General features: G+C 42.8%; 2 protein-coding genes across 3 annotated transcripts in view; one reads left to right on the top strand and one right to left on the bottom strand.

Moving 5' to 3' along the window:
• The window catches only part of LOC140477015 (tubulin delta chain-like), an 82142-nt gene extending 63724 nt beyond the window's left edge, over positions 1-18418 (top strand). The window contains exons 8-11 of one of the 2 annotated variants that reach the window (XM_072570116.1): positions 1018-1113; positions 2406-2481; positions 4700-4841; positions 18158-18418. In XM_072570116.1, the coding sequence (XP_072426217.1) occupies positions 1018-1113; positions 2406-2481; positions 4700-4841; positions 18158-18393 (550 nt within the window). In that variant the 3' untranslated portion in view covers positions 18394-18418. Of the gene's footprint in view, positions 1-1017; positions 1114-2405; positions 2482-4699; positions 4851-18157 lie in introns of both variants that reach the window. The other variant, XM_072570117.1, reaches the window with a different exon arrangement.
• An 849-nt stretch (positions 18419-19267) lies between these two features.
• The window catches only part of kif9 (kinesin family member 9), a 109948-nt gene continuing 105553 nt past the window's right edge, over positions 19268-23662 (bottom strand). The window contains exon 21 of the mRNA XM_072570115.1: positions 19268-19381. Coding sequence (XP_072426216.1) covers positions 19268-19381 — 114 coding nt within the window. The remainder of the gene's footprint in view (positions 19382-23662) is intronic.

Genomic DNA, 23662 nt, shown 5'->3' with positions numbered 1-23662 from the left:
AGAAAGTGGAAACAGGATTATGAGTTGGATGATCAGCCATTATCATGTTGAATGACAGAATTGGCTCGAAGGGCCAGACAGTGTACTCCTTCGCCTTTTATTAAATATAGAATAGATCATAGAATCCAGACAGTGTAGGAACAGGCCCTTCGGCCCAATAAGTCCACACTGACCCTCCGAAGAGTAAACCACCCAAACCTATTCTCCTACGTTTACCCCTGACTAATGCACCTAACCAACACATCCCTGAACACGATGGGTAATTTAACACGGCCAATTCACCTAACCTGCATATCTTTGGATCGTGGGAGGAAACACACGGCGAATGTGCAAATTCCACACGGACAGTCGCCCAAGGCTGGAATTGAACCCAGGTCCCTGGTGCTGTGAGGGAGCAGTGCTAACCACTGAGCCACCATGCATTTTCTATGTTTCTATGCTATTTTTCTCTTGCTCTGCTAACATAAGTGAAGACTCTTACTGGGTTTAGTTTGGTTACTCTGGAAGCTCTCTGGTATCCCTCCCAAATGACCAGTTCATACTCACGGGCAAGCAATGAATTTTGACTAACTAACGGACTGTTCAAGTCCTTTCTTCTCCTTACACACAGTTTCTCAGTAGGGCTTGTTAAAAGGCTTCTGCTGAAAATGACCTTTCAACCCATTTGAAGACAGTCTCCCATGATACCAGTTGAATATCAGGGTCACTGGATAACCATCTGCAAGAGGCTAAATGTTGAATTCTTAATTTCTCATCTCAGCAGGAGAGTTGGAGTAGGGGTTGGACTCGGTAGCTTTAATCTAGACACAATGAAACCTATAATGGGCCCAAGGGTCTCTGACCTGAACCCACCTAGTCATCCCAGTGGTAATTCTGCACATGGACCTTTTTGAACCTGGCTCTACAATGCATAATGTTCAACCATGATTTCAGGCTTTCTTTTGCAGAAGTGTCACAAGCATCATGAGTTGATTTGTTTCACTGTCTAACTAGTTTGTGTGTTTTTTTTATTTGAAGTGCTGTCAGCATTGGTCTGGAGCCTTGGGAGCTGTTGAGAACTGTCTGTCCCGTGCCAACTACCAAGTTCCTATATACAAGCCAGGTGAACCGGAGGTAGGAGGCTGACCTGGTTCTCATGGGTCCAATCATCAGGATGCTGCCTGACCTGCTATGCTTTTCCAGCAACCCATTTTTCAGCTCTGGTCTCCAGCATCTGCAGTCCTCACTTTCTCCTTCCAATCATCAATATGGCTAATTGATGGGTTAAGGACACCTCAGTGAAAATTTGAATTAGCTGTAGAATGTTTCGAATCAGTGTGTCAGACTCGGAACTGCTGAGAATTTTGAGTTTATCAGCTGCATACAGCACTCTGATGGCATGCCTAGCATGGGTTAGACATGGAATAAAGTTCCCTCGACACTGTCTCGGCAAATACACGCAGGCATGTACAGATTGGATTATATCCAGAGTGGAGGAAATAAGCATTATGAGGAAAGGGCAGGAAAGTGGACGTAAGGATGGTCATGATCCAATTGAATGGTGGAGCAGATTGAAACAGCTTACCTTTCATAGTCTTATAAAGCTTCCTTAGGTAACCCGCATGAAACTCTTGAGTCATATCTTAGGCATCATAGCTGAGATGGTGTTGAGTACCATCACTTTGCCGAGGTGTAAGCAACATTGAAGAACCCCAGCAGCCCTTTATGATCTAATAGGGGAAGGTAATACCTGAATCAGTTGAACACAGTTGTAGCTTTTGCACGAGAAGCCATTACTTGAAGCCAGTTCTCCACTTGTGTGTTTTCTGGCGTTAGCCCCAAACCAGTTTTCTGTTTCAGAAGTGCAAATATTACCATGGTGTCCATGGTCACTCCATTAAGTAGCTGGTGTTTTCTTGATAAAGATACAACTTTGTAACTTTGCATAGCTGACCTGCATAACTGGGAGTGTGGAATAACACTCAATAAGCAGTTCATATCTTAAATAGCAAGGCTGTTAAATGCTCATGTTCTGATTTATAATCTCATTAGCCAGCTGTCAGAATAGCATGAAAACTGAGTGTAAGAGTCTTCAGGTCAAACAGGTCCCAATGTATCAACTTTACCTTGTTTCTGAGGTAATAGGTTATAGTTCAAACCACAACTAAATCGATTATCGATGTGGAGAAAGTGTTGCCCCAACAAAGCTGTTACTTTTTAAATGAGACATTAAATTGAGGTCCCATTTCTCCAAAGTAAATTTGATAAAATGGGGTAGTTTTGATATTGAACAGGGATCAATTAGCTAAATAGTCTTTCCTCCTCCTCCTTTCAAATATTTAATCCCCTTAGAATTGGCTCCATGACAGTCTAGATTAACCACATACTGCTGGTCCAATTATTGTCACTCTCTTTGTTGTCCTTAGGGGAACTGCATCCTGGGATAGTATGCTGTCCTCCATTGTGCGGACTCTTCCACGTCATTCACCCACTGGGGATGTTGTATCCTTTTGCAGATAAGTGAGATCATTGAGGTGAAGAAATTTACTCTCATCTTTCAGGAATTACTACACAACTTCATGGACCAGTGAGACTGACAGAAGCATTGTGTTATCACATTTTGTTGCATTTTGGGATCAATTAGGAGTGTCCCTGTTCCTAATTTCCAACTGTCATTTCTAGAGCCAGTGAGCTTAAAAATGTTCTCAGGATGTGGCCAGGTTTGTTGTCAATATAAATTCACCTTGAGAAGGGAGTAATCAATGACCTCCTTCCAACCCTTCATTCCTATTGTGTAATGGTGTGAAGTTGAGGATTTTAGAAAATTGTGTCAGTGAAGATGGCAACATGCAATAAGGTGTGGGTGCATCAGCCATGTCTCAGAGGGAGCATTCTCAACTTGGAGGTGATGAGTTCAATACACATTCCATTGATTCAACACAGAATCTAGACTGACTCTCCAGTACTGAGGAAGTATTACACTATTGGTGATACATCATTTTGGGTGAGACAAGATCTTACAAGTCTCCTCAGATGAAATAACAGATCCCAGGTCTATGTTTGTCCTTCAAGCAACGTCAATTTTACCTTTTTTTTAGATTACTTACAGTGTGGAAACAGGCCCTTTGGCCCAACAAGTCCATACCGACCCTCCGAAGAGCAACCTACCCGGTGGGCGGCACGGTGGCACAGCAGTTAGCACTGCTGCCTCACAGCGCCAGAGACTTGGGTTCAATTCCCGCCTCAGGCGACTGACTGGAGTTTGCACGTTCTCCCCGTGTCTGCATTGGTTTCCTCCGGGTGCTCCGGTTTCCTCCCACAGTCCAAAGATGTGCAGGTTAGGTGAATTGGCCATGCTAAATTGCCCGTAGTGTTAGGTAAAGGGGTAAATGTAGGGGAATGGGTGGGTTGCGGGTCGGTGTGGACTTGTTGGGCCGAAGGGCCTGTTTCCACACTGTAAGTAATCTAATCTAATCACCCAGACCCATTCCCTACACCTAACACTATGGGCAATTTAGCATATCCAAATCCCAGAGGAAACACACGCAGACACAGGGAGAATGTGCAAACTCCACACAGACAGTTGCCCGAGGTGGGAATTGAACCGGGGTCTCTGGCACTGTGAGGCAGCAGCGCTAACCACTGTGCCACTGTACTGCCTGAACTACAACAGTGACAATGCTTTAAAATATAGTCCTTCATCAACTATAAAGTGCTCTGAGATGCCCACAGGTCGTCAACGGTATTATATCAAAGCAGACCATAGATATAGGAGCAGAATTAGGCCATTTGGCCCATCGAGTCTGCCTCACCACTCAATCATGGTTGATGTTTCTCAACCCCATTCTCCTGTCTTCTTCCCATAACTCTTGATCTCCTCACTAATCAAGAACCTATCTCTCTCTGTCTTAAATATAGTCAATGAATTGGCCTCCACAGCCTTGTGCAGCGATGAGTTCCAGAGATTCACCACCCTCGGCCTGAAGAAATTCCGCCTCATCTCAGTTCTAAAGGATCCACCCTTCACTCTGAGGCTGTGCCCTTGGGCCGTAGGCTTTCCTGCTAGTGGAAACATTGTGTCCACATCCACTCTATCAAGGCCTTTGAGTACTCTGTAAGTTTCAATCTCATATGCCAACATATCTTTCCCTAGATACGGAGCCCAAAACTGCTTCACAGTATTCCAAATGCGATCTGACCAGAGCCTTATGCAGCCTCAGTAGTTCATCCCTGCTTTTGTATTCTGGGCCTCTTAAAGTGAATACTAACATTGCATTTGCCTTCCTAACTGCCAGCTGAGACTGAATGTTAACCTTAAGAGAATACTGACCAGTTGTAATACCTTGCAATGAAGGCGACCTATTCTTTCCTGTACTCGACCCTTAGTGTCTCCAGACATGGCTGAGCAAGTTATTAGAATTGCTGATGAGACCCATCGCCAGGCCAACCCAGAGAGGTGGAATAAAATTGCTAATGTTACCCACATGCAGAAAGGAAATTTAAAAGAAAACACTCTCTAACGGGGTTGACTAATGCTAGCAACTAATTCCTGAGTGCCTATGTGGATACTTTGGGCCATTTCTGTACCTTGAAGTGTTTGGAGAGACAGGGTGGGGCACCCTACTGGAGATCCACTCGAGGAGAAGAAAACAGGGAATTCGTGAAAGAATGGCTGTTCTTGCAAAATTATTGTTAACATGTTCTTAATTCCTTCAATCAGTATCAGAGCACAGCAGTTCTAGCCGTGGCACGTGGAAGCGGAGCTGAGACATTTAATTGCTCACTACAACCCATCATGATGAAAATGAAACAAGGATATGGATGTGTTTCATGGAATTCTCATCCCTTGGACTCTTGGACAGGTCAGTAAGGTAAAGTCACCATAGTCCAACCAGACCATAGGGCTGCTCTCTCATTAATAGTTTAACCTGAGGGTCACCGTGCCTCAGGCAATGGGAGAGGTTGAGAAGGAGAGTCCTTCATGGTAACCTCAGCCAGTACAGGAATTGTACCCATACTGTTGGTGTTACGCTGCACCACAATCCAGTCATCCAGCCAACTGAGCTAACTGACACTCAAGTGAAAAATGCTTCCAATGCAATTTCACTTTCCAGGAAATTCAGGCCAATATATTTTTCATTTGATGCTCCAACTTGCCAGGAAATTTGGGCCTGAATTTTGAAGCATATTTCAGAGAATACTACCATAGACCAGTTTCTCTCCAGTATGATGTACCATCTGGGCCAAGAACCACAATCTGCTGCTCTGTGCATGACAATGAGAATGGTAACTAACAATCCAGATAGGTATGCAGATGTTCAAAGACCCCAACACTCAAATGGGAATCAGTGTGTGTCAGGAGCAACAAACTCTGCAAAAGTCCATCTCCAAATTTCAATCCTGACAATTTTAAGGAAACTCTTTTAATAAAGTGCAGTAAATGGGAAACAGACCAGAAGAGTCACATTAGTTTGTATAATAATGAAGTGATGATTATTTTCACCTTGATTTCGAATGTCGTGAGCTGAATTGCTTTGTATTGTTTAATTCTATGTTACTATATCAGTGATTCTGTCAGAAATAGTTGTGTAGCAGGTTTTGGAACAGTAAACAAAGACTTGTTCTGAAGATTTCATTTTCTACGCCAGATCTCCTCCTCCCATTAGCTATTGTATGTGTGATCTCACGGGATATGAACCTTGCAATACCAACACCCAAACTGACACTGTCCTTTCTAACACATTACTGTCGGAGAGTTTGCTGTGTGCACACACACTGTCCCATTTCCCACATCACAAGAATGTAGCTGCATTCCAATGGTAGTACTTCAGGGGCTGCTTTGGGGGGGCCTTTTATTTTGAGAAAGACGCAATATAAATACAAGTCCTTTGCTGTTTTCATGGAATGTGGTCATTACTGGCAAGGACAGCATTCCTTGCCTATCTTTAAGTATCTTTGAGAAGGTGGTGCTGATTAACATTCTTGGCCTGCTAGTGTCCATCTCATGTTGTTGCATGTGCTATGCTGTTAGGTAGAGATCTGCAATATTTTGACCCAGCGATGATGAAGAAATGAAAATATATTTCCAAGGTAGTAATCCTTATGTTGAAACCTAATTGGAGGAAGCATTGAGGGCGGCAAGGGCACAGAATATAGTTTGAGTGTGAGGATCTCAATGTCCATCACCAAGAATGCCACCACTACTACTGACTAAGTCAGCTGAGTCCTAAAGGGACAAAGCTGCTAGACTATCTGCAGCAGGTGATGAGGGAACCAACAAGAAGGAAAAATCTACCTGACCTCATCCTCACCATTGTGAGATGAAACCCATCTTCATATTGAGGATATCCTCTATCGTGACAGTACTGCTATGCTAAACAGGATAGATGTTGAACAGATCTAGGAACTTAAAACTGAGGCACAGTAGGCTATCGTCAGCAGCAGAATTATTTTCAACTACACTGTGTAACCTCATGGCCTGGGTTATTCCAGGCTCTGCCATTACCAGGAAGTTGGGAAATCAATCTTTGTTCAATGCAGATTGCAGGAGCACATGCCAGGAACAACAACAGAGATACCTAAAACTGAGGTGTTAATCTGTTTTATCTACAACACAGGAGTATTTGCATGAACGCCAATAAAGCAGCATGCGACAGGCCTAAACAATCCCACAATCAATGAATTGGATCTAAGCTCTACCCCGTCCAGTCATGAATAAAGGTAGGTAAAAGCAACCAACTGGACATTGAGGCTCCTCAACTATCTCCATCAATAACAAGGGAGCCCAGCGCATCAGTGCAAAAGACAAGACTGGAGACTTTGCAACAATCTTCCATCAGAAGTGCCAGTTGGGTGATCCATCTCAACTTCCTCCTGACAGCCCCAGCAGTCAAACAGTTAATTCACTCCACAATACTGCTGAAGACAATTGATACTGCAAAGGTGATAGGCTCTGATAACTTTCTGATAATGGTACTGAAGGTGTTGCATTTTGGTAAGGCAAATCAGGGCAGTACAGTACAGTACAATTAATGATAGGGCTCCAGGGAATGTTGCTGAACAAAGAGACCTGGGGTGCAGGTGCATAGTCCCTTGAAAGTGGAGTCACAGGTAGACAGGATGGTGAAGAAGGTATTTGGCACACTTGTCTTTATTTGTCAGTACATTGAGTATAGAATTGGGATGTCATGTTGTGGCTGTACAGGACATTGGTGAGGCCACTTTCAGAATAATATGTTTAATTCCGACCTCCCTGCTATGGAAAGGATGTTGTGAAACTTGAAAGGGTTCAGAAAAGATTTACAAGGATGTTGCCAAGGTTGGAGGGTTTGAGCCACAGGGAGAGGCTGAATAGGCTGGGGCCTTTTTCCTTGGAGTGCTGGAGGCTGAGGGATGACCTTTATGGAGGTTCATAAAATCATCAGGGGCATGGATAGAGTGAATAGCTAACGTCTTTTACTAGGGTCAGGGAATCCAAAGTTAGAGAGTATAGGTTTAAGGTGAGAGGGAGAAGATTTAAAGGGGACCTGAGGAACAAATTCTTCACGTAGTGGGTGGTGCATATATGGAATGAGCTGCCAGAGGAAGTGGTGGAGGTTGGTACAATTATAACATTAAAAGGCATCTGGAAGGATACTTGAGTAGGAAGGGTTCAGAGGAATATCGATCAAATGCTGATAAATGGGACTGGATCAGTATAGGATGTGGTCAGCACAGTCAAGTTGGATCTAAAGGTCTGTTTTGATTCTGTATAATTCTATGACTCGTTCTTCAGAAATTGCTGCACCCCTAGTCAAGCTGTTACAATACAGCACTGGCATCTACACAACAATGTGGAAAACTACCCAGTTTGTCACAAAGCAGGAAAGCTGGCCAATTACTGCCCTGTAAGTTGACTCTTGACCATGAACAAAGTGATGGAAGGGGTTTTTCTCATGTGGCCCTTGCAAAGGAATAATCTGCTTCCTGATAATCAGTTTGACTTTCACAACAGGCACTTGAATCCTGACCTCGTTACAGCCTTGGTTCAAACATGGGCAAAGAAACTGATCTCCAGAGGGATGTGAGAGTGACTGTCTTTAACATTAAGGCGGCATTGAACTGAGTATGACTTCGAGGAATCCGAGCAAAGCTGGAGTCTGAGGGTCAGGGTAAAACTCTTGTGATTTGAAGTCATAACTGGCACAAAGAAAAAATGGTTGTGATTGTTAGAGACCAGTCATTTCAGTTCCAGGAAATGATTGGGCTCGTCAGGGTGCTGTTTGAGATCCAATAATCTTAAACAGTTTAAACAATTACCTTTCCTCCAGAATACTGCGGTGAATAACTGTCTCCCTAATGGCTGGACACAAGACACAAGTCAGAATTGTGATGGGACACTCTTCACTTGCCTGGATGGGTTCAGTCCCAACAATACTCGAGAAACTTGACACTGTCCAGGAAAAAAAGCCCACTTGATTCCAACTCCCTTCTTTGCTGATGCACGTGGAAACAGTCTATACACCTATAAAATGCACTGCAGTAACTCAGCAAGGCTCCTTTGACAGAACTGTACAAAGCTGTCACCAGTCATAGGGCTGAGGAGTGGCAGACGGAATTTACTTTGGTTAAATGTGAGATATTGCATTTTGGTAAAACAAACAAGGGCAGGGCTTATCCAATTCATAGGAGGGTCCTGGCTCGTGTTGTTGAATAGATGGAACTAGGAGTGAGTATAGTAGTTGGGAGGTCATGTTGCGGCTGTACAGGACATTGGTTAGATCACTTTTGGAATATTGTGTGCAATTCTGGATTCCCTCCTATCGGAAGGATGTTGTGAAACTTGAAAGGGTTCAGAAAAGATTCACAAGGATGTTGCCAGGGTTGGAGGATTTGAGCTACAGGGAGAGGCTGAACAGGCTGGGGCTGTTTTCTCTGGAGATTGGAGGCTGAGGGGTGACGTTATAGAGGTTTATAAAATCATGAGGGGCATGGATATGGAAAATAGACAAGGTCTTTCCCTGGGATGGGGGAATCCAGAACTAGAGGGCATTTGTTTAGGGTGAGAAGGAAAAAATTTAAAAGAGACCTAAGGGGCAACTTTTTCACGCAGAGGATGGTACAAGTATGGAAATAATCTGCCAGAGGAAGTGGTGGAGGCTGGTAGCATTACAACATTTAAAAGGCATCTGGGTGGGTACATGATTAGGAAGGGTTTTGAGGGAATGGGCCAATTGCTAGCAAATGGGACTAGATTTATATAGGATATCTGGTCAGCATAGATGAATTGGACCGAAGGGTCTGTTTCCGTGCTGTACATCTCTAATGACTATAACTCTATAACTGTGACTCAGTTAATGAATTCACATTTTTGGATCATTGGAAACTCTTTTGGGGTAGAAGTGACCTGTACAAGAAGGACGGAATGCACCTAAATTGGAAGGGGACTAATATACTGGTAGGGAAATTTGCTAGAGCTGCTCAGGAGGATTTAAACTATTAAGGTGGGGGTTGGGACCAGGGAGATGGTGAAGAAAGAGATCAGTATGAGATGGGTACAGTTGAGAACAGAAGCGAGTCAAACAGTCAGGGCAGGCAGAGACAAAGCAAAGAACAAGGTAGGACTGATAAATTAAATTGCATTTATTTCAATGCAAGGGACCTAACAGGGAAGGCAGATGAATTCAGGATATGGTTAGGACCATGGGACTGGGATATCATAGCAATTACAGAAACATGGCTCAGGGATGGGCAGGACTGGCAGCTTAATGTTCCAGGATACAGATACTGCATTAAGGACAGAAAGGGAGGCAAGAGAGAAGGGGCAGTGGTGTCTTTGATAAAGGATAGTATTACAGCTGTACTGAGGGAGGATATTCCTGGAAATACATCCAGGGAAGTTATTTGGGTGGAACTGAGAGATAAAAAGGGATGATCACCTTATTGGGATTGTATTATAGACCCCCTAATAGTCAGAGGGAAATTGAGAATCAAACATGTAAGGAGATCCAACTATCTGTAAGAATAATAAAGTAATTTTTGTAGGGGATGTAACTTTCCAAACATATGTTGGGACTGCCGTAGTGTTAAAGGTTTGGATGGAGAGAAATTTGTGAAGTGTGTACAAGAAGAGTTTCTGATTCAGTATGTGAAGGATGTGGTGGAGGCTGGTACAATTGCAACATTTAAGAGGCATTTGGATGGGTATATAAATAGGAAGGGTTTGGAGGGATAAGGGCCGTGTGCTGGCAGGTGGGACTAGATTAGGTTAGAATATCTGGTCGGCATGGATGGGTTGGAACAAAGGGTCTGTTTCCATGCTGTACATCTGTATGACTCTATGTGGATGTACCTACTAGAGAAGGTGCAAAACTTGACCTACTCTTGGGAAATAAGGCAGAGCAGGTGACTGAGGTGTCAGTGGGGGAGCACTTTGGGGCCAGCGACTATAATTCTATTAGTTTTAAAATAGTGATGGAAAAGGATAGACCAGATCTAAAAGTTGAAGTTCTAAGTTGAAGACAGGCCAATTGTGATGGTATTAGGCAAGAACTTTCAAAAGCTGATTGGGGACAGATGTTCGCAGGTAAAGGGATGGCTGGAAAATGGGAAGCCTTCAGAAATGAGATAACAAGAATCCAGAGAAAGTATGTTAGGGTGAAAGGAAAGGCTGGTAGGTATAGGGAATGCTGGATGATTAAGAAATTAAGGGTTTGGTTAAGAAGGAAGCATATGTCAGGTATAGACAGGATAGATCGAGTGAATCATTGCAAGAGTATAAAGGCAGTAGGAGTATTCTTAAGAGGGAAATCAGGAGGGCAAAACGGGGACATGAGATAGCTTTGACAGGTAGAATTAAGGAGAATCCAAAGGGCTTTTACAAATACATTAAGGACAAAAGGCTAACGAGGGAGAGAATAAGGCCCCTCAAAGATCAGCAAGGCAGCCTTTGTGTGGAGCCTCGGGAGATGGGGGAGATACTAAACAAGTGTTTGCATCAGTATTTACTGTGGAAAAGGACATGGAAGATATAGAATGTAGGGAAATAGATGATGACATCTTGAAAAATGTCCATATTACGGAGGAGGAAGTGCTGGATGTCTTGAAACACATAAAAGTAGATAAATTCCCAACAATTGAGCAGGTCTGTGGGAAGCTAGGGAAGTGATTCCTGGGCCTTTTGCTGAGATATTTGTATCATCGAAAGTCACAGCTCAGATGCCGGAAGACTGGTGGTTGGCTAACGTGGTGCCACTGTTTAAGAAAGGTCGTAGGGACAAACGTGGGAACTATAGACCAGTGAGCCTGACGTGGGTGGTGGGCAAGTTGTTGGAGGGAATCCTGAGGGACAGGATATACATGTATTTGGAAAGGCAAGGACTGATTAGGGATAGTCAACATGGCTTTGTGCATGAGAAGTCCTATCTCACAAACTTGATTGAGATTTTTGAAGAAGTAACAAAGAGGATTGATGAGGGCAGAGCGGCAGACATGATCTATATGGACTTCAGTAAGGAGTTCGAGAAGGTTCCCTATAGGAGACCGGTTAGCAAGATTTGATCTCATGGAATACAGGGAGAACTAGTGTTAGGGTGGGGCACGGTGGCTCAGTGGTTAGCACTTCTGCCTCACAGGGTCCCAGGTTTGATTCCAGCCTCGGGCGACTGTGTGGAGTTTGCACAATCTCCCCACGTCTGCGTGTGTTTTCTCCGGGTGCTCCGGTTTCCTTCCACAGTCCAAAGGTGTGCAGGTTAGGTGAATTGGCCATGCTAAATTGCCCATAGTGTGAGGTGCATTAGTCAGAGCAAAATGGGTCTGGGTGGGTTACTCTTTGGAGGGTTGGTGTGGATTTGTTGGGCCAAAGGGCCTGTTTCCACACTTTTGGGAATCTAATCTGATCTCTAATCATTTGGATACAGAACTGGCTCAAAGGTAGAAGACAGAGGGTGGTGGTGGAGGATTGTTTTCCAGACTGGAGGCCTGTGACCACTGGAGTGCCACAAGGATCGGTGCTGGGTCTACTACTTTTCATTATTTATATAAATAATTTGGATGTGAACGTAAGAGGTACAGTTAGTAAGTTTGCAGATGACACCAAAATTGGACAGTGAAGAAGGTTACCTCAGATTACAACAGGATCTTGATCAGATGGGCTAATGGGCTGAGAAGAGGCAAATGGAGTTTAATTCTGATAAATGTGAGGTGCTGCATTTTGGGAAAACAAATCTTAGCAGCTCTTATGCACTTAACATAAGGTCCTAGGGAGTGTTGCTGAACAACGAGACCTTGGAGTGCAGGTTCATAGCTCCTTGAAAGTGGGTCGCAGGTAGATAGGATAGTGAAGAAGGCGTTTGGTATGCTTTCCTTTATTGGTCAGAATACTGAGTACAGGAGTTGGGAGGTCATGTTGTGGCTGTACAGTTCATCAATTGGGCCACCTTTGGAATATTGCGTGCAATTCTGGTCTCCTTCCTATTGGAAGGATGTTGTGAAACTTGAAAGGGTTCAGAAAAGATTTACAAGGATGTTGCCAGGGTTGGAGGATTTGAGCTAAAAGGAGAGGTTGTATAGGCCAGGGCTGTTTTCCCTGGAGTGTCGGAAGCTGAGTGGTGACCTTATAAAGGTTCATAAAGTCATGAGAGGCATGGATAGGATAAATAGACAATGTCTGTTCCCTGGAGTGGACAAATCCAGAACTAGAGGGCATAGGTTTAGGGTGAGAGGGGAAAGATATGAAAGAGACCTAAGGGGCAACTTTTTCACACAGAGGGTGGTACATGTATGGAATGAGCTGCCAGAGGATGTGGTGGAGGCTGGTACAATTGCAACATTTCAAAGGCATCAGGATGGGTATATGAAAAGGAAGGGTTTGGAGGGATATGGGCCAGGTGCTGGCAGATGGGACTAGATTGGGTTGGGATATCTGGTCGGCTTGGACGGATTGTACTGAAGGGTATGTTTCCATGCTGTACATCTCTATGACTCTGATTACCTGGGATGTTAATTGCTGAATGTTTATAAAGCTGAGTTTTATGATCTCAGGCGAAACTAAAGATCAAAGTAGGTTCAATTCAGAAAAAGATAAATCATCTTCACATAAGGGCAGTTTGTGGAAATCTTCAAGTTGTGAAAGTATGTGGAAGTTGTTAGCTTGGGAGAACTATCCAGGCTAGATGGAAACACCTAGGCCATCATAATCGGAAAGAGTCAATTAATTAGAAATTAAAGAGTTAAGATTGGACTGATACTACATTTGGGGTTGAGTGACTATAAAGAATATTGCCGGGAAAAGAACATACAGTGCAGAACAGGCCCTTCGGCCTTCGATGTTGTGCCGACCTGTGAACCAATCTAAGCCCATCCCCCTACACTATCCCATCATCATCCATATGCTTATCCAAGCATTTAAACAGTTTAATGCCCCTGATGTGGCTGAGTTAACTACATTGGCAGGCAGGGCATTCCACACCCTTAGTAAGGAACTGAGTAAGGAACCTGCCTCTGACATCTGTCTTTAATATATCACCCCTCAATTTGCAGCTATGCCCCCTTGTACAAGCCAACGTCATCTTCCAAGGAAAATGATTCTCACTGTCCACCCTATCTAATCCTCTGATCATTTTGTCTCTATTATATCCCCTCTTAGCCTTCTTCTCTTCAATGAGAACAGACCCAAGTCTCTCAGCCTTTCCTCATAAGACCTTCCCTCCAGACCAGACCATCCTGATAAATCTCCTCTGCACCTTTTCCAATGCTTCTAATTCTTTCCTGTAATGGGGAGACCAGAACTGTACACAATATTCCAAGTGAGGCCGCAGTAGCTTTTTGTATAGTTGCAACATGACATCATGGCTCCGGAACTGAATCTCTCTACCAATAAAACCTAACACAGTGTATGCTGCCTTAACAGCACTATCAACCTGGGTGGCAACTTTCAGGTATCTATGTACATGGACACCAAGATCTCTCTGCACATCCACACTACTAAGAATCTTCTCATTGACACAGTATTCTGCCTTCCTGTTATTCTTCCCAAAGTGAATCACCTCACATTTATCTACATTGAACTGCATTTGCCATCTCTCAGCCCAGTTCTGCTGTTTATTCAAGCCCACTGCAATCTGCAACATTCTTCCAAACTGTCCACCATTCCACTGACTTCAGTGCCATCTGCAAACTTACTAACTCATCCACCTATGCCTGGTCCAAGTCATTTATAAGAATGACAAACAGCAGTGGTCTGAAAACAGATCCTTGTGGCACACCACTAGTAACTGGACTCCAGGCTGAATATTTTCCATCAACCACCACTCGCTGCCTTCTTACAGAAAGCTAGTTTCTAATCCAAACTGCTAAATCACCGTTATTCTCAAGCTTCTGCATTTTCTCCAAAAGCCTACCATGTGGAACCTTGTCAAAGGCTTTACTGAAGTCCATGTATACCATGTCAACTGCCTTACCTCATCCACATGCTTGGTCACCTTCTCAAAAAACTCAAAGAGGTTTGTGAGACACGACCTGCCCTTGATGAAATCACGTTGACTATCTCCAATCAAATTGTTGCTTGCTAGGTGAGTATAAATTCTATCTCTTATAATCCTTTCCAAAACTTTTCCTACAACAGACGTAAGGCTTACTGGTCTATAGTTACTTGGGTCGTTTCTACTGCCCTTCTTGAACAAGGGCACATTTGCAATCCTTTAGTCCTCTGGTACTAAACCTGTGGACAATGACGACTCAAAGATCAAGGCCAAAGGCTCCACCATCCTCTCCCTAGCTTCCCAGAGAATCCTCAGATACATCCCATCCGGTCCAGGGGACTTATCTACTTTCACACCTTCTAGAATTGATAACACCTCCTCCTTACTAACCTCAATCCTCAGTCTTCCCTTGTTCAATATTCTCCTTTTCCTGAGTGAAAAAGATGCGAAATATTCGTTTAACACCTCTCCGATCTCCACAGTGTCCACACACAACTTCCTACTTCTGTCTTTGACTGGCCCTATTCCTACCCTAGTCATCCTTTTATTCCTCACATACCTATAGAAAGCTTAAGGTTCTCCGTTATTCTACCTGCTAAAGACTGTTCATATCCTCTCCGTGTTCTTCTTAACTCTCTCTTTAAATCCTTCCTAGCTAATCTGTAACTCTCCAACATCTCATCGGAACCATCTCGTGGTTGAACCTTTCTTGGTGTTCATAAAATCTTTCTGAATTGTCAGATAGCTTTTCTTTTCCCCTTTTGTGGAATAATTTTTTTTTCCTAACTCCGTACGTTGACAGGCCGACGAAGGGAGAGGCCATTCTAGACTTGGTACTTGGAAATGAGCCGGGGCAGGTATCAGATCTTGTGGTGGGAGAGCATTTTGGTGATAGTGACCACAACTGCCTCACATTCTACATAGCTATGGAGAAGGAGAGGATTAGGCAAAATGGGAGGATATTTAATTGGGGAAGAGGAAACTATGATGCGATTAGACATGAGTTAGGAAGCATGGATTGGGAGCAATTGTTCCATGGTAAAGGCACTATAGACATGTGGAGACTGTTTAAGGAACAGTTGTTGCAAGTGATGAATAAATATGTCCCTCTGAGACAGGCAAGAAGTGGTAAGATAAAGGAACCTTGGATGACGAGAGCGGTGGAGCTTCTCGTCAAAAGGAAAAAAGTAGCTTCCATAAGGTGGAGGAAGCTAGGGTCAAGCTCAGCTCTAGAGGATTACAGGCAGGTGAGGAAGGAGCTCAAAAATGGTCTGAGGAGAGCCAGGAGGGTGCACAAGAAAGACTTGGCAGAACGGATTTGGGAGAACACAAAGGCATTTTACACTTATGTGAGGAATAAGAGAATGGTCAAAGAAAGAGTAGGGCCAATCAGGGATAGCATAGGGAATTTGTGTGTGGAGTTTGAGGAGGTAGGGGAAGCCCTAAATGAGTTTTTTGCTTCTGTCTTTATGAAAGAAACAAACTTTGTAGTGATTGAAACCTTTGAAGAGCAGGTGTACATGCTGGAATGGACAGAGATAGAGGAAGCTGATGTGTTGAAAATTTTGTCAAACATTAAGATTGACAAGTCGCCAGGCCCAGACCAGATTTGTCCTCGGCTGCTTTGGGAAATGAGAAATACGATTGCTTCACCACTTGCGAAGATCTTTGCATCCTCGCTCTCCACTGGAGTCATACCTGAGGACTGAAGAGAGGCAAATGTAATTCCTCTCTTCAAGAAAGGAAATAGGGAAATCCCCGACAATTACAGATCAATACATCTCACGTCTGTCGTCTGCAAGGTATTAGAAAGGATTCTGAGGGATAGGATTTATGACCATCTGGAAAAGCATGGCTTGATTAAATACAGTCAACACGGCTTCGTGAGGGGCAGGTCATGCCTCACAAACCTTATCGAGTTCTTTGAGGATGTGACTAGTAAAGTTGATAAGGGTCGAGCTGTGGATGTGGTGTATATGGACTTCAGCAAGGCATTTGATAAGGTTCCCCATGGTAGGCTCATTCAGAAGGTCAGGAGGAATGGGATACAGGGGAACTTAGCTGTCTGGATACAGAATTGGCTGGCCAACAGAAGACAGCGAGTGGTAGTAGAAGGAAAATATTCTGCCTGGAAGTCTGTTGTGAGTGGTGTTCCACAGGGCTCTGTCCTTGGGCCTCTACTGTTTGTAATTTTTATTAATGACTTGGATGAGGAGATTGAAGGATGGGTCAGCAAGTTTGCAGACAACACAAAGGTTGGAGGTGTCGTTGACAGTATAGGAGGCTGATATAGGCTGCAGCGGGACATTGACAGGATGCAGAGATGGGCTGAGAGGTGGCAGATGGAGTTCAACCTGGATAAATGCAAGGTAATGCATTTTGGAAGGTTGAATTTGAAAGCTGAATACAGGATTAAGGATAGGATTCTTGGCAGTGTGGAGGAACAGAGGGATCTTGGTGTGCAGGTACATAGATCCCTTAAAATGGCCACCCAAGTGGACAGGGTTGTTAAGAAAGCATATGGTGTTTTGGCTTTCATTAATGGGGGATTGAGTTTAAGAGCCGTGAGATCTTGTTGCAGCTCTATAAAACTTTGGTGAGACTGCACTTGGAATACTGTGTCCATTTCTGGTCGCCCTGTTATAGGAAAGATGTGGATGCTTTGGAGAGGGTTCAGAGGAGGTTTACCAGGATGCTGCCTGGACTGGAGGGCTTATCGTATGAAGAGAGGTTGACTGAGCTCAGACTTTTTACATTGGAGAAAAGGAGGAGGAGAGGGGACCTAATTGAGGTATACAAGATAATGAGAGGCATAGATAAAGTCGATAGCAAGAGACCCAGGGCGGAAATGACTAACAAGAGGGGTCATAGTTTTAAGCTGGTTGGAGGAGAGTATATAGAGGATGTCAGAGGCGGGTTCTTTACACAGAGAGTTGTAAGAGCATGGAATGCGTTGCCAGCAGCAGTTGTGGAATCAGGGTCATTGGGGACATTTAAGAGACTCCTGGACATGCATATGGTCACTGAAATTTGAGGGTGCAATGGTCGGCACAACATCGTGGGCTGAAGGGCCTGTTCTGTGCTGTACTGTTCTATGTTCTATGTTCTAACATTGCCAACTATGTGTGAATAAGATCAGTGACTGAGTAACCAAACTATAAAAATAATGCTTATGATCTAACAAGCCAGGTTTCTCTCTGGCACCTGACTTGTCTGGTATCATAATCAGATGGCATTATAAAACTTGTAAATGGGAGTTTGAACATTCAAAAGGTAAGTCATTCACCAGACTCTTAGCTTTTACCTGCTCTTGTAGCCGCATAATTTATATGGCCAGTTCTGTTCAGTTTCTAGTTCATGGTAAACCTGAAGATGTTGATCAGTGACATTATTTAGTTGTTGATCATGTTTTTAAACTGAGATGAAAGTTAGAGGTGACCTGTCTCTGAAAAACAGTTCACCTGAATCAAATAGTGGGAGTATGTGGATACATATTCTGGGACAAAATGTACAGGGTAGTGTAGTGAGTCTGTCGGAGGAGATTAAATTGGTGGGTTGAGATCATGATTGGGGAAAGGTGTACGGGATCTTTGGGAAAATGAGCTTTTCTTATTCAATAAAATTTAAGTATAGTTTTAACATATTTGTGGAATAAATATTTTAGGATTATATACTTTGGATTTCTGAAGTTGGTGATTTTTCTTCCCATCTCTTTTAAGATCCTTGCAATATTGTTGACCTGGTGTCGTCCAGCCATTCTCTGACCATTTGTGCCAACCACAGCAGTGTGTCAGATTATATTCAGCGTGTCCTAGAGAAGGCCCAGACTATGTATGATGCCCATGCCTACCTCCATTGGTACTGGAAACACGGTTGTGAAGAGGAAGACTTCATGCAGGCCTTTGAGATCCTGGACTCAGTGGTGAAGGAATACATTGCTGCAGGAGATCATTGACCATCCATCTCACAAACATACATGTGTTATTGTTAAGTATTGGTAAGAGGAGAAGTGATGGCTTTTCTTCTCCAGGACTATATTCCAGCTCAGTCTCCTGGTTTGAAATATGGTTGGGCAGTCAGAGTCAGATTTTCATGTGAGCAACGGAAAAATGTAATACTTGTTCATTCTGAAATTGTGGGTAAGGCAGTGTTTGGAATGGGAGTTTTACTCTGTATCCAACTAAGCTGTATCTGACTATGGTCTTCTGGGACTATGTCGACTCTATCTTCCCTGACCTAGGAATGCTGTATGTTTTCAGCGCAACATTCAACTCAGACCTATCTTTCAATATGGAACATGCTAACTAATTGCAGTTGCATCAGTGGTTTTGTCTTATGTGCAGAGGTCCCAGGTTTATTGTTTGGTCTGTAGTGGTACTGAGAGTATCCCACAGTGGTTGGGTACTTGCGGAATGGGAAATTCAATTCACAAATAGTACTCACGCATGTGATCATTGTCCAGAGATCAGCTAACTCAATACAGGCTGCTGAATGAATCCTGAACAATATATAAAGATTGAATTACTGAATACAGGCAGAAAGTTGCCTTTAAGTGTACACTAGCTAGTACATTTATTTACTTGGTATCCAGGGCTGACTCCATGTCTGAGAACTACATGTGAGAACAAACGCAATTTAAAACTAAACATGCTTGCAGGTAGTAAAACACAATATGAGATTTTGATTGATTTATTTAACTTTGTACAAACCTTAATTGGGGCTGCTGGCCTTAAATTTGTTGCCAGCTTGTTGTTTTAGAAAAAACGTGTTATTGAGCAGTATTTATGCTGGATGGTCCTTTTTGGCTTTATTTTCTATTAGTATAACTGCTAGGTAACACTGAAGATAGAGGGTGGTTTGTTCTTGATTGTTTGGGTGATTATTCCTGGCTTCTTCCTTATGGTTACTGGTTGAGGCTGAGCCATGGCATTAAGGTAATTTTGCTGAAAGGAAGAAAACCACATTGTGAAATTGCAAACTGACTAGCTAGACACATAAATCGTAATTTTACAGAGCCTTGGTCTCACTTTCTGGAGTTTTGCATTAAATCTTAGGCACTAAAGTTTCAGCTAAAAATACATTGGAATAACAGAAAGAACTGCAAATGCTGGAAATCAGAAACTAAAATAGAAATTACTGGAAAATCACAGCAAATCTGGCAGAATCTGTGGAGAGAAATTAGAGTTAACATTTTGGGTTCAATTACCCTTCGTCAGAACTGGAGATTCTGTAGAATTATGTAGGTATTGCAGGTACAATGTAGGTTTATCAGCCTTTTACCAGGGATTAATGGGCTAAACAAACTTGGCTTGCATTCACATAGAACATACTAGCAATACTCTGCAGATCTAATGGGTGGAAAAGGAGACTTGGTATTTCAAATTAATTACCTTTCTGATGAAAGTGAAATTCAGAGGCTGGAACCCAATCTAGGCCATTGAGAACAGGGTTTCTGGAGATGTTAGACTCGTATGAATGGTGCATTCTATGGAGGAAACCTTTCAGGTCATGGCGATGCCATGTCATTCTCAGTGGTGAAAGATCTGGGCCTAACAGTAGCAGCCAAGCTGCTCAAGTCCATGTTCCAGGTTTCTCTCATTCTTTTTCTCGAACATTCCCTTTGCTTCAATTATTTATTCAATTCTTACTCTAAAAGGTACAATGGCCTTCCTGAGGCAAATAATTTCCTGTAGGTATGGGTTCGGGAATTTAATTCAGTTAATAAAAAATGGTACGTTAAAAAAAATCAATAAAACCTCTTATTGAAGTGTTAAAAACCATTTTGTTTCACTCATTTACTGTAGGGTAGGAATCTGTGTCTGGTGTGGCTTATATCAGACCCATATCAAGTATGCCCAACATATCAACCATAATGTGTCTAGTGTGTGCTGAAAAGAGTTAGTGTTCTAGTTTGGTTTTTACTTTCAGTCTACACTCCTGGCTAGGATTAATATGAAAATGTCAGCCAAATGTGCAAGTTCCTTTATGTTAATACAGAGTCTCTCTGTCAGCAACTCCCCATGTCAACGGCAGGAGACTGGGTTCCTCACAGCCCGTGGCTACAGCACCAGAGCGACCTGAAGGAGGTTTGACCCTGAAACATGCAGTGCAGATATGGATGCATCCTGCTTCTCATGTACCAATGCACCCTGTTTTGGGTAAACCCCTTGCTCCACAAACTTGTTAGTATCTCAGGAGAGTGAAAGATTAAGGAGCAAACACTAACAAAATATCTGGCGCAGGACCCAAAGAAGAACTTACATCTAAATATGTCACCTTTTTCAAAACTTCTGCAATCAAATCAGTACATATCTTTGAATATAACCAGGAAGTCACTAGGGGCAGCAATCTTTATAAAGTTATCTAGTTCATTGCAGAATCGTAATACAAGGCAGGATACAGCAGTTACAAGTGATAAGGCCAACTCAATTATTGTAGAGAATTAGTGATAAGGGTGATTCTGACAGTAGGAAAGGCCTCCTTATCCCACTGGTCAGCCACCTCAGACCAGGCTCCAGCTCAATGAGTGCTTGCAGCTTATAGGCTCTGGTCAAGAGGTGATTAAAATCCACTGCAGAAGTCAGGCTAATTTCTAGGAAAAGGAAAATGCAATCTTGAACTCGAATGTCAGGACCAAATGTAGGGAATTTACATCTGCCCAATATGGCACACAAAATGACTGTGATTAATATGGATGTTCATAAACAGAATACCAATATAGCTTCCTTAGAAATCAGAGGTTCTATCACTGAGTGTAGTGAACTCCTTAGTCCACACCATGCTCACAAGTTTCTGAGCTCTGCCCCTGCAGGGTGAACATGGAACATTTTCAATAAGTGATTCACTCTTGGAAAACCTGGTCTCTTGTAAGGATGCTATATCTGTGTTATGCTTTTTATAGACAGCTTCGTTCATTATTAGACAGCTATCAATCACTGACAGTCCCCTGGACATAGTCCTGCCTTGCAGTTCGAATTGGCATTTTCCTTTTTCTTAAAGTTTGCCTGACTTCTGCAGTGGATTTTATCCACCTACTGAGCACAGCCAATAAGCTGCAAGCAGCTCTACCAGTCTAGGGTTTCCAAAGCTATCCTTCACTACAGAGGCAAAGGATTAGTTTTATGAAGAGTTTAAAACGGCTAGAAGCAGATTATGCAAGTCTGAATATCTTCACCTACTGTGAGATTTTAACGCAATGAAAGGTGTGGATCATGAGGCCGTTATACCTTGGGCTACATGGCCTGGGAAGGATAAATAAGAATGGTTAGAAACTACTTGAGGGTTTGCTGCTACCGTACATTTTCACACAAACCACACCATTAGGTATCTGGAGACATCCATAATCAAGCCATTGGCACCAATTCGATATGATTATCACCAGATGTGCTCCTCTCAACCACATTCTAAATATATGCAGCATCTGCAGCACTGACTGTGATACAGACCACTGCCTAATATGCACCAGTTTAAAATACAACTCTTAAAGTGTTCTAATTCAAAGCAGAAACGCCATTCTAATATCAATAGTTCCTTGACACACTTTAACAAGAGCCCTCTGGCATCCTGACATAGAGTACAGAAGCTAAACGGATCATACTTGAAGACACTATCTATAATAACCTTTGGGAAGCAACAGCAGAAATGTGACTGATTTGAAACTAACATCACTCTTAAAGAATCTGTCATTGAAGCCAAGTTGTCTGCTCTCATTAATTACAAAAGTCCAAGCATATATACTCAACATATTAAGGTTAGTTTGAAGTAAAGTCCAACAGATTGCCAGATGATGCACCAATGAGTACTTATTTCAACTTTGCCAGAAATATCCATATATCTTTCACGATGGGGAATGTGAGGTGAATGAATGAAGGAACTAAAGAGGCGACTGATCTATCAGCAAAGAAAGCCAGTCCGTTGAAAACTACTCCATTGCACACTTTCCATGGAGAAGATTCTGGAAACCAAAGAAAGTCATGCTGAGAAGAATACTGAATCCATAGTGGAGGAGCTTATTAAATTGACTCAAGAACCTGATGCTAAATCATCTGAACTCATCAAGCACAGGAAATCAACATTCCTACAGCAACTGCACAAACTTATCTGCCACAAAGGGGCAGTGAGAGAGAAGTGCCCAGGATGTTTGACACAAAGATTGTTCCAAAAATTACAACAACGTTGAGGCATCACCCTGCTGAACACTGTGGGGAAAAGCATTTGGTCTCATGTATTTCCCTTGTGAGACTGCAGATCCTGGTTCAACACAGTGTTGTCACAGAATAATAAAATCTGCAAACTGATGTGATGTTCTTGGTTTGGTAGCCTCAATATAAACATTAAAATCGAAGGAGTCCATTTTATATTCCGTTCTTTAATCTCAGCAAAGCATTCAACCCTGTGCACAGAAGCAGTCTATTTAAATTGGTGGAGAGAATTGCTTACCTGCTAAAGCTACTCAATGTCATCTCTTATCATGACAATTTGATGGATAAGCTATGAAATGGCAACATTGGAACCCTTTAGAGTCCGCTGTGGAGTAAACAGGGTTGTGTTTTGGCACCGACACTCTTTGGTACATTCTTTCCTTTGCTAAAGTGATATGCCTTCAGATTATTTCCAGAAAGTATAGACTTATATACCAGAATGACAGAAATCTATTCAACTTTGCCTGCCCGATACACAAGATGAAAGTGCAGCAAGTACTCAAACAATTGCTCTACTCTGATAATGCTGCATTTGAATTCCTGGCTAGCAAGTAATATCTTCAGCATTGGACAAACCCTCTCACATCTATGTGTTTTGACCATTAGCATCAGAAAGTCAAATCTTACAATGCAGTATGTTGCCATGTCCCCTTCAATCAGGATTGGAAATGTAATCCTGCAGATTGTAGATGGTGTAATATACCCAAACTCCACAGACACCAGCTATTTTGTTACTTGATACTGAAGTTAATACAGTAGTTTCAAAAGTTACTGATTTTGTGTTCAAGCAGAATAACAGAGTATGGAACAGCAGCAACATGAATGAAAACATTAAACTGCAAATCTACCAGGCCTTTGTCCTGTGCAGTGGTGAGGTCTGAGCAACATATGCTAGGCAGAAAAAAAGTCTCAACAGTTTCCACCTTCATTGTTTCAGACGTTTGCTCAGCATCCCTTGGCAGAACAAGGTCGCTCAGAGGTCCTGGAGGATGATAATTCCATCAGCAGATACTTAATGTAAAG

Source organism: Chiloscyllium punctatum, chromosome 5 (assembly GCF_047496795.1).
Source record: "Chiloscyllium punctatum isolate Juve2018m chromosome 5, sChiPun1.3, whole genome shotgun sequence".
NCBI lineage: Eukaryota > Metazoa > Chordata > Chondrichthyes > Orectolobiformes > Hemiscylliidae > Chiloscyllium > Chiloscyllium punctatum.
This window is presented reverse-complemented; position numbering and strand designations above follow the sequence as displayed.